Source organism: Nicotiana attenuata, chromosome 10 (assembly GCF_001879085.1).
Source record: "Nicotiana attenuata strain UT chromosome 10, NIATTr2, whole genome shotgun sequence".
Lineage (NCBI taxonomy): Eukaryota > Viridiplantae > Streptophyta > Magnoliopsida > Solanales > Solanaceae > Nicotiana > Nicotiana attenuata.
The window spans coordinates 32,319,614-32,331,995 of NC_031998.1; the positions used below are offsets into that span (position 1 = coordinate 32,319,614).

The 12,382-nt window shown below is 34.5% G+C and overlaps 1 protein-coding gene across 1 annotated transcript; it reads left to right on the forward strand.

The window, feature by feature from the left end:
* LOC109233253 (sulfoquinovosyl transferase SQD2-like) lies at window positions 1,944-9,203 on the forward strand. The gene is made up of 11 exons (XM_019399060.1): window positions 1,944-2,444; window positions 2,973-3,039; window positions 3,443-3,513; window positions 3,688-3,805; window positions 3,943-4,016; window positions 4,216-4,271; window positions 4,364-4,447; window positions 4,647-4,734; window positions 4,836-4,913; window positions 5,091-5,147; window positions 8,473-9,203. Exons 1-11 carry the CDS (start codon window positions 2,113-2,115, stop codon window positions 8,963-8,965), a joined length of 1,518 nt encoding a protein of 505 aa, XP_019254605.1. The 5' UTR covers window positions 1,944-2,112; the 3' UTR covers window positions 8,966-9,203.

The window sequence follows — 12,382 nt, forward strand, 5'->3', positions numbered from 1 at the left end:
TTGAATAGATTCATCGTTCTTCATTCTGAAGAGCTCATACTCAGTGGTGAGCATGTCAATCTTGGATTGATTTACTTGAGTAGTTCCCTCGTGTGCTCTTTGCAAAGCTTCCCATATCTCCTTGGCGGATTGACAGGATGAGATTCTGTTGTATTCATCAGGTCCTATACCACACAGCAAAATTTTTTTGGCACGAAAGTTTTTCTCTACAGCTTTCCTATCTGTATCGTTGTATTCTCTCCTCGTCTTAGGCACTGTCTCAGCAGGGTCTCCGACCTTCTTTGTATGGAAATAAGGACTATCACAAATAATATCCCACAACTCGGAATCTTCTGCCATGATAAAGTCATGCATTCTTGTCTTTCACCACCCATAGTATTACCCATTGAACCTGGGTGGTCTGTAGGTAGACTAGCGCTCTTCAAAATTTGGTGGAGCAGCCATGAGGATCCTTTCTAGGTGTTAACGCGATAGAAAGAACCCGCTCTGATACCAATTGATAGAATATATGAGTCCATCAAACTATATAGAGACCAGGTCATATATAGGTTTCCACAGATAATGCTAATGAAACAGTAAGTAAATGGAACAGGGAACTTTTACGTGGAAAAATCCTTGTTCAAGGGGATAAAAAACCACGACCTACACTGGTAGGATTTCAACTTCACTATGAGCAATCTTTTAGATTACAACCTATGCAATCTCGGAATTAAACTCTTAATCCCTCACTAACTTATAATACACCTATTACAAGCCACTTTGCAATACACCTATTATAAAGACTTTAACTCATGACTAACCCTAGTCACAACACAAACACTAAAGGTTTATGGTTTACAAGGGGTTCCTAATTAAAGCTTCTAGATAAGCAAAGTAGGAATTACAATGAAGAATAATTACAAAGTTACAACTCAACTAAGGACGCACAAGATACTTGCTGTAGGAACTGGTCCGTAGTAGGGTTGTACTTTGTTCTTGATGCACTTAAGAATTGAATGCTTGATGGATAGACGATTGGAGTGCTTGAATGAATTCTCAAGTGTTCAAGTGATGTTTTGTTGTAATGCTCTTTGTTAATACAACTTAGATGACATCACTTGAATGATGTAATCACTTGGTTGGTCAATGAGAAGTGACTGCTATACCGTGCTGCACTGTTTGCGTGTACGGTGCATGCAGTTCACTTTCCAGCTGTAGACAGTTGACTTCGTACTGCTGTCAGGGGAACCTAAGAGGATCAGGTTCCTGTGTTGATTCTTTATCTTCTGAAGTCATTGCAGCTCACATTGGCTTAAGTCCGTTGATTTGAGTTGTGTACCAAGTGTATCAGGTTCGTTATCTTGTTCTTTGACAGTAAGTTTGTTAGATCATCTAAACATAAAGCTAAGGTACTGTAAACCCATCAAATATATTGGTGGATGATCGAGGACCTCTAAAATTTATATGACTATTAAAAGCTTATTAATTATTTAGATAAGATACACGCGCATATATATATATATATGTATATATATATATATATATATATATATATATATATATATATATATATTAAGTAAATAGAAAATGATTGAGTATGTCAGGTACTGAACCATCTAACAACTTAACTATTTCTCGTGTTAAAAACTTCTAAAAATAAAAAAACATATGGACCTAGCAAAAATGTTACTATAGCACTTATGCGACGACAACCAAATGTTAAAAATTAATCTGAAATTATTTTATTTAATATAAAAATAAAACAAAAATAGTATTCCCATCGTCTTAATTCATATGACTTTTTTTTAATCAGTTTTAAAAAGAATATTACCTTTTCATATTAATAAATTAATTTACAGTTATACATAAATTGGAAGGGAAAGTAAGTATTTATCTGCGAATGACAATGATCCAATGAAAGAGGGGCAATAATATCCTGTTAGAAGCCTTGTGAGGTGGTGGCATATACTCTTTCAGTACCTTCCAATTATTCCCCATTTCACTCTTCCGAATATCCATTGCCGCACTCCCTTAAAATGGCACCTCAGTTTCTCTCTCTCTTCCCACTTCTGAGTTAACCAAATTCAAACTCAATATACTTTTACAATATTCATTATCCAAACACAACTCACCATGTCCACTTCTTCTCTCTTAATAAATCCTATTTTCTCTTCCTCTTCATCTACTACTACTTCTTGTTTTATTTCAGCTCCCACAACTTTTCATGATTTTTCTTGCTTTTGTACTTCAAGAACAAAACCCATTAATCTAATATGCACTAAAGTCAGTTTTTTGCAGCCCAACATTAGAGAAAGACACTTGAAGAAAAGACCATTAATTGCAGCTAGCAATAGCAACATGACAATTAGGGAAGAAGAGGAAGAGGGACCTCCTCCTTTGCTTGACTCTGAAATTAGTTCTAAACCTAGACGTATTGCTATCTTTGTTGAGCCTTCTCCTTTTGCGTGAGTATACCTTTTTCCCTTTATAATTTGAACCCAAATTGTTGGCGTTAATTACTAAACTTCGGTTCTAGTTACTGCTGCTATGCTCTTTCTGTTTGCTGAATTGTCTTTGAGTGATCCGTTAGGTCTAATATCTTTTGCAACCCTTCTGATCAGTCAGTATAAAAAATATTTACACCATTATGTCAGGTATCAGGCTGCTTTTTTTTTTTTTTAAATGTCAGGTGGGTAACTCTATTTAATAACATTAATTGATAACCTGGTATAAATGGTAAATAACATGTTATAACAGGTTAACTTAAACACAATGCTGTAAAAAAATGCATTATTAGTGCATATGACTTAAATCCATTCATATATACCGACAGATACTGCTAATGTGATGGCTAATCATTTGTTTCTCCTATAACGAAGGTTTTTGATTTGTATATTAGAGTATTTTTGCAGCATATCTTTTATACAATTATATTTTCTACTTGATTGAGGCGACATTCTTTCATACGCCAATTTCCTTTGTGAAATGTGCAGGTATGTATCTGGCTATAAAAATCGATTCCAGAATTTTATAAGATATCTACGTGAAATGGGAGATGAGGTATACTCTTCGTCTGACAAGAGTTTTATTGATTACTGATAGTTGCTGGTGTTCTTTTGGTCTTCTGTACTTACTGCTGTACCGTGCGCTCGATATGTTTGAGCAAATTATATTCATTTTGAGCTTTCTCATGATGCTATTTGCCAATCAGGAGTTTACAATCTTGACCTCTACTAGTTCCGTTTCCCTGGAACCAATTTCAAGCAATCTTGATATATTTTGTCTGCACATATCCTACAAACTGCTATTCTTACGGTCATTTAATTCACAAGAACTAACCGTAAAAAATACATTAGCCATAGTTTTAAACTGTTGAGTAAGCCAGTACATAGGGGGCTCGGAAGTGAAGATTTTCAGCTGATGTTTAGGCCACTTATCATCCTTTATTATTTTTGTAGTACAGGTTATGGTTGTGACGACACATGAAGGAGTTCCTCAAGAGTTCTATGGAGCAAAGTTGATTGGATCACTAAGGTTGCAGCTTCTACTTCCATTTGTAGTTCGTTTTCATTTTTACTGAATAAATTTACTCAATTCTGTCTGACAAATCAGCATAAAATCAGTGAGGTTTAAGGGTGCATGACTATTAAATATTGTCCATATACGGTATTTGGCTAGTTTTTTAGAAAATGCTTACTTTATTTGCAGTTTTCCCTGCCCCTGGTACCAAAAAGTACCCCTGTCGCTTGCTCTCAGCCCAAGAATAATTTCAGAAGTGAAACGATTCAAGCCTGATATCATACATGCATCTTCTCCTGGTATAATGGTAAGTTTCAGTTGCTTTTTGCCTCCTTTCAGTGATTAAGTGATGTTTGTCTTGTCGCTTGAAGGAGCTTAAGGTGGTTCTGATTTTTTTCCCAGCTTGCTGACTTAGATAATTTTGTTTTTTGTTTCTATTTTTAGGTATTTGGTGCTCTTATCATTGCAAAACTGTTATGCGTGCCGATAGTGATGTCGTATCACACGCATGTGCCTGTGTAAGCTCACACTTCTGGCATATCTTGGCTCCAGATGGAACATTTGATAGCTTCTTTTAAATGACATGGTTTAAGAAGCAAACGCCTTTTCTTTTGTTGATCTTCCTGATGAAAAACATAAAGAATGAGTTTCTGAAGCTTCTTCTAGCCTTATCTATTAATTTAGGGCTCAATGCTGATCCTGACTCTTGTTCTGCAGATACATACCTAGATATACGTTTAGTTGGTTGGTGCAACCTATGTGGATGGTTTTAAGTATGTGCGCAGAGCATTCTCTTCTGCATTATCTGTTCTCTCCCGGGTCTCAAGCTCTGAATACTAACTAAGACATCATTACTGCTTATCAGAGTTTCTACATAGAGCTGCTGATCTTACACTGGTGCCGTCTGCTGCTATTGCGAAGGATCTAAAAGCTTATAGGGTAACAACAGGTAAAGACATATTGGTGAACTTGTTAATCAAACTACAACATTGACTTTATCAATTAGCAATTTAAGGAAAGAAGAGTACTGTATTCTGTCCTGTCAAGCGGTTTTTATTGGTCTTAGATGCTTTCTCCTATTAACGTCTTTTAGGTGCTAAACCACTGCTCAGAGTTGTTGACCATTCCCGTCTTTTTCTATTTATCAGCTAACAAAATACGTCTATGGAACAAGGGTGTTGATTCTGAGAGCTTCCACCCCCGGTATCGGTCTCATGAAATGCGACTAAGACTGAGGTTGGAGCTTCCCGCTGAAGATTTCGTCCACTATGTTTTAAACAACTTTAATATGTACTGATAATTCGTTCTGCTTTTCTCCTCTTACTCCTCACTATCAGCAATGGGGAACCTGATAAACCATTGATAGTACATGTTGGACGACTTGGAGTGGAGAAGAATTTGGATTTCCTCAAAAGGTACTGCCTCTCTTTGTTAACGAGAAAGGATCACAGTTACATTTTTGGCTAATATATGACTAGGTATATCATCCTCATATTAAGGGCAAATACTGTATCAAGGAAACTGCATGGCTATGTTATTGAATGAAGGTGCTGATAACTTGAACATGACATTTCAAAATGACTTTGAAACAGGGTAATGGATAGACTTCCAGAAGCTCGCATAGCTTTTATTGGAGATGGGCCATATAGGTGAGTTGCAGTAACAATTTTAGCTTCTTGGCTTTCAGAACTTTACCGTGAGTTTTTTACTAGTACTTTCACTCTAATATACATTAGATATCTAGTACAACGCACAATAAGCTGCTTCTCTCTTTTTTTGGTTGCCCTCTTTTGATAATCTTGGGCTGTCAAGTCTAAAAAGATCTCATGAGTGAGAATCTTTTGTAAAAAAGAAGCATGACTGGACATTAGTTGTATTTGACTGTTCTTGATTTCTATTGCTAGAAATGTTGTTTAGCTTGTGTGTTGGACAAGAGACAAAAATCAGCAAAACAGTATGCTTCCGGAATCCGGATAATCTCACCAAAAACTTTTACCAAGTGGCTTTACTTACTCTTTAGGTAATGTTTTAATAAACCAGAATTGAAAACTATCGCAACTTATATATGCCATATAGGCATTGCTGAATTATTGGTACAGTTTCTTGGTCAAGCATCAGCATTTAATTTATTAGGTGATAAACTTAGTGAACAGTGAATTTCATCACATTGTCAGTCGATTAGTTAATGCTAGCTCGTTGAAATGGCAGGGAGTTAATCTATATATCTATATAAAGGAGGGAAAAATAATGCTGACATGGCACATCTCTATGATCAAGGATTCTATTTATCTATTATCTCAATTTTTGGTTTTTCTCCTCTCATTTTGATACAATAACCAATTATTGCATTCAAAAGAATATAAGTTTTAATTGGAACTCAACAATACATGATGTAAGGTATAAAGAGTGCCGTTTCAAATTGGTTATTATGATTTTATGTACATTAATTACTAATTAATACACTAACACTAATTCTATTACAATTATCCGTTACAATCTATTTCTATTATACTCAATGTAAGTTACTAATTGAATAGGTTACTATAAATACTGAAGTAAATCTTCTCATGATCAACATAACTTTGGCCTATTATTCTTCGTCATCCTTCCTCTCCTTTCATTCAAACTCTCTATATAGAATTTTTTTTTTTACCTCTTTTCCAGCTTCTATATTTTACCCCAATTATTATTTCATATCCAATTTTTGTGCATAATTTTTATTGATTAGGGAGTGGAGTGGGAGAGTGGGGAAGAAAAAAGCATATGATGTTATTTGTGAATTGTGGCAGTATGGGATTCGAACATTATGTTACTCTTTTAGGCTGTTGTAGGGTTGTAGCTAATGCTCGAATTTAAATGTAAAAGCTTTGCCTTTACTTTTCTCTTTCTGCTAAAGGTTCGTTATTTTATCAAATGATCAGCATGATTATGTATTTATGTGATTCACCTTTTGTAGCGCTTCCATAAGTATGAAATTTGTCACGAATATTAAAATTTTCATTGCGCTACTCATGATTCTCTTATTTTAGAGCAACTGAGAAATCTATTTTCACCCGTATTCTCTTTGGTAGTTTTGTTCATGTGTGTATATATATGTGGATATTCTATTCTATATCCGGCATTATCAAACGTGAAGTATGTGTAAAAGTTGACATAATGAAGTCGTAAAACAGTGGTCAGCAATTGTATAAAATTCATTATATTTAAATATTTAGACTTCTTGGGAATGTTAATCACTCCAATGATGTGGAAACATGCCAAAGATGAGGTATCTATAAAATTTGATAGTAAGCCTTTTGATTTAATATTCCATGACAACAAATGCTACAAATTGCATATGAATCCCAAATCACGTTTGACATTTCTTTCTGAGAAATATCATAGAATGCAGTTACCGTACTTTTTGGTGCATTTACAGTACGTTTTTAATTAAATTGACGGCATATAGATATATTTTCGAATAAAAAAATGAAACACAGAAGGAAAGAAGAAAAGAATAATCACTTCAAGAAGTTCCAATAATCCAATTCATCCAACATGGTGGAACAATGTATACAGATGAAGTCCTAGCGGCCTTTGTTCTGTTTAAGGTTTTTATTTCATTTCTTTAGTTTTATGATCTTTTATATAGGATACAGTTATATAGGTACGAATACTTTTCAAGGAAATGAAATCAAATTAGTACATACTAATATCAAAGATTATCGTATATATAAATTTATGTACACGCTTATTACACTTATATTAGCGGGAAAAGAAAGACTTTATTGTGTGAGAAATAAAATTGTAACCAAATATTTATAAGATAAGAGTTCCCAAATTGTCAAAATAGACTAAAGGAAAAAATATTTTTGTAATTCTCTCACCAAAACAAAATGAAAACGTCAATAATAGATAGACAAATTAAAACGTCTCAAAAGAGAAGTTTTAAGACCAAATATTTGAATACATTAAAAATATTCAATTATATTTTTGGTTTAGATTAATATTTGAATATTTAAAAAAAACAACAAAAATTAACAGGGTATACTATAGCCGCGCAAAGCGCGGATAATTCACTAGTTCACAATAAGCATGGTGAAAAAAAAGAATCACAATAAGCATGTCGATGGTGCCCTAATTATTCACTTAGTTCCGATTCCCTGCAGATATGTGATACAATACCATCATTAATTTTGGAATTATTCACTATGCGGACAAAATATCTTTATGTACATATGCTATGAACATAAGTATGTATGTATACGTACATGCAGTAGATACTTATCCACCGACATATTCAATGCTGGAATCGATGTGCTATTAATATGGGTATCTATCTCCATTTCCAGAGTGGGGCAGACACTAATTAATTAGATCCACTGTCATAGACAAACTGTGGATTTGTGATTCTTTAGTCTATTCTATTTCTGGAAAACAGATTAAAATAGAAGGGTGACTCTACTTCTCAACTAGAGTTGGTGGTGGAACCTGTTGGCATAATGCACGCCAGAACATAGGAATTCGAGGTCTCATCTATGTGTCAAAGTACATTAGCTTGGTATTCTCCTTCTGTTAAAATTAAACCTTCTATTTCTCTGGCAAGTACTGTTGGATTTGCACCCCAAGTTTGGAACATAAGTCAATTTGGAGCTAATGGGCTGAGTGATGCTTTTGTATGCTTGGACATGAAAAACTTAGAAGTCAAATGTTTGTTGGAAGTAAAACTTTCTGAAAATAAAATATTTGTTGGAAGTAAAACAGTCTTCAAATGCATAGCCTGCAGCCGTTCCTGACGGGACATGATTGGTGTGAGAAAAATCTACTGTCAAATGCTTGATTGATTGAGAACGTGGACACTGGAACCCGTTGCTGTTTATAAAAGAGATGCATATCCTGTCTTGATAGCCTGTATGCCTAACATGAGAAAGAAATGTAGATAGCATTCTTATAAAAGGCTGAGCTACAAATTATTTGTTTTGTCACTTCATATAGGGAGGAATTGGAGAAAATGTTCTCTGGCATGCCTGCGGTGTTCACAGGTATGTTACTAGGGGAGGAGCTTTCTCAGGCATATGCCAGTGGAGATATTTTTGTTATGCCTTCAGAGTCTGAGACACTTGGATTCGTCGTTTTGGAGGCGATGTCATCGGGACTTCCCGTAGTGGCTGCCCGTGCTGGAGGAATTCCAGATATTGTTCCTGATGATCAGCAGGGAAAAACAGGATTTCTGTTTAATCCTGGGGATCTTGACGACTGCTTGAGCAAGTTGAAGCCACTTTTGCACGATGCTGAATTGAGAGGAACTATTGGCCAGGCTGCACGTGTAGAAATGGAGAAGTATGATTGGAGGGCTGCCACAAGGAAAATTCGTAATGAGCAATACAATGCAGCCATTTGGTTCTGGAGGAAGAAGAGAGCACAGTTGCTGAGACCATTTCAATGGTTGGTCAAGTTTAGGCTCCAGGCACCAGAAGTCGGACTATAGGTGATGCATTTCTTAGATTTAATGTAAAAACATAGTAGTTGTGCATATGAAGGTGCATTCCTCATTGCTTAAACCTAGATGTAAACTTTAATATATTTGCCAGGAAATATGGTCTGCTGCTGCAGTTTAGATTTGCAGTATTGACCTAAAATACCTAGCCTTTTCTGCTGTTAAATATTCTATTCAATCTCTGCATATGTAATTCAATTCCACAAGTATTACTACTAGAATTTAGTAATTTACATATTCTTCTGCTAAAGAAACCAACTCAATGCAGCCATAGGTTCCCAAATAAAAGTAGGGTGGCAAATTGAGCCCAAACTCATTAAAAAAAAAGTGTTGTTTGTACATCATGTCCCTTTACAGTTTTGAATTTAAGAAAATGACCTTTTTAGATCTCTTGTGTGTAAAAGAGAAATCTCTTACGTGTAAAAGTAAATCTCCTATGTGTTAAAAAAGAGCTAGGGTCATAAAACTAAAAACAAGTTTGTGAAGAATAGGGGTGTCAATGAATATTTAAAAACCGACTAAACCGACCGAACCGATTTTTAGATTTTACTTAATAAAACCGTAGGTCTTTATAAACCTATAACCATACCGATATTTAGGGTAGATTTTTTATTTTATAAAAATAAATCGAAAAAATACCGAACCGTACCGAATAAATTTACGTGTGAAAAATATATTTATATATTAATTTTAAAAATAATAAAGCGTTAAAATTATCCTTGGGTCTTGGAGTTATGAAAACAGTTACAAGCCAACAAGTCATTAAACTCAAAATCCTAATTCCCAAATACTCCTATTGAAACTAAATTATTTCTTGCATATTAGCAAGCTAAGACACAAGGTATTCTAGCGATTATGAGTAGATACTTTCGTATGATTTAGATATATCTTTTTGAATATTAAATCTTCTATAGACTTTATTCTTGAGTCTCAGTCCCAGCTTGGTTAATATCTTTCAACTCGTGTGATTTATATTTTCTTTGTATTAATTTTTTTAGTTTCTTTTACGCTGCTGTAGAATAGTTGATGGATATATACTCTAGCCATCTTTCATATTTTCTTAATTCATCACCCTTTCAAATGTAAAAATGTCTAGAGAGTTTTGCTAAGTCCTATAAAAGTATGTATGTTATTACATCATATTCCTACTAGTGACTTTTAAATGATATTTAAAAAAAATACCGAAAATTAACCGAACCGTACTGATACCGAAGAGAAACCGATATGATTGGGACTATTTCGAAAAGTCTAATTTTGGTTATGCATAATAGAATAACCAAAAAATTAGTATGGTACAAATTTTACAAAATAACCGGCCAAACCAAAACATTGATACCCCTAGTAAAGAGCCAAAAAACCAATTGACGTTGGGCTGACTTTTAGCCCAAATTGATCCATGAGTAATTTTGCTAAAATATATTTAAAATAATTGTTTTTTATTTGATATGTTAGATATGACCATAACAAAAGAAAAAAAAATCTTATTTGTTAATTAAACAATTCATAAGAAAATAACACACATTAATTAAAGTTTGGTAAGGGTTGGCGAGATGGGCTATAACCCAAATTTTATCCCATCTTGACCCAGTCCATCTCAGCCCTAATAACTTTTGCGGCAGGTCATTGACCCACTTATTGACTCGGTCCATTTTGACCTGCTCAAAATCAGCCCAACCCGTCCATTTGACATCCCCAAATAAAAGGCAACCTTTTTCCTTCTTTTTTAGATTTTCTCCCTCGTTACTCTTTTTCTTTTTCCTTCTCTCTTCTTGGAAGGTTGGGGGAGGGTCCCAACAACAAGGACTGTTCTGTAGGGGTGTACATGGACCAAGTTGGTTCGGTTTTTATCAAAACCAAACCAAATCAATTATATCGGTTAGGATCGGTTCGATTTTGTCGGGTTTTTCGGGGTTTTTGTTACTTCAATATTATTTCAATATTTATTAAATTTTTTTTTTTGATAATATCTTTGTTAAATTTTTTATAAGTAAATATATGTTTAGAAATTTTTTTAAAAATTAACAAACATACAAACATATTATCGTTAAAATATTCTTATGGGAGAATTTACTTAATAACACATGATAGTTATTTTTTAGTCGCCTGACAATAATTTTTCATTGATGTAAACTTTCAAGATTAGTCGAATTTAGTAATTAAACATAAAAATTAATATTATACCTAAATAATAATAACCACTTCAAATTCGAAAAAGATATAAGAATTTAATAGATCTTGGTGTTGGATCAGATTCTTCTAATCAAACCCTAGACCCTAATTTGGTCGAAAAAGAGACGATACAGTCGAAGACAAAGAGAGAGAGAAAGAGACAAGAAGTAGGTCGACTGATCAACAAAGTAAAAGACCAAAGTCTATTATACAAGGACTTATTGGGTATAATAAGGAATTGGGCCAACATACAAAACACAAGTCAGAAGCCCAATACAAACAAAGGACTGGGCCTATTGTTACAGCTAAGATCCGGTCCATTCTTTGTAGCATATTGGATATAGCTGAAAGGCACTCAAACCTTCCAGAACATTCTTATCCAAATGCAAATTACAGCTAGATAATATTTGTACATATCAATTACAGCTAGATAATATCTGTACATTTCATAGTATAATTAGTTATAGGAAAACATATAGGAATTAAACACTTGTAATTAGTATTGATGTAGTTGTCCTTGCTGATTTTCAAATCCTTGTATAAATATACACACTGTACAGAATATTGAATCATCAATGAGAAAAGAATTTTCCTAAATTTCTACATGGTATCAGAGCAGTAGCTATCTGAAACCCTAGTCTACATTTTTTCAGTCATCTTCTTTTTCTCCTTTCAAATGGCACCAAATTCCATAGATGACTCTTCCAATGTTTCTGCAGCTCGCACAGTCACTCAACCAACAGCTGTGGTTATCGATTCCACTCACCCTTTTTATTTTCATCCATCTGACTCACCAGGGATGGTTCTTGTCAACTCAGTCTTTGATGGAAAATGGCACAGAGGATGGCGTAGAGCCATAGTTATTGCACTCTCTGCCAAGAACAAGCTTGGCTTTATCGATGGAACCTATTCTGAACCTGATGCTTCTTCCACTGACTTCAAGCAACGGAATCGTTGCAATGATATGGTTATATCATGGATCTTGAACTCTTTGTCTAAGGACATAGCTGAAAGTGTTCTTTACTCTAAAACTGCAAATGAAATTTGGAAAGAGCTTGAGGTTAGATTTGGACAATATAATGGTGCTCAACTTTATCAGTTGCAAAAGGAGTTGAGTGATCTGGTGCAAGGGACCTCTGATGTAGTAGGATATTATACAAAGGTGAAAAGGACTTGGGATGAATTAGATACCTTGAATACTTGTGTGCACTGCACTTGTGAGTGTGATTGTGGAGGAAA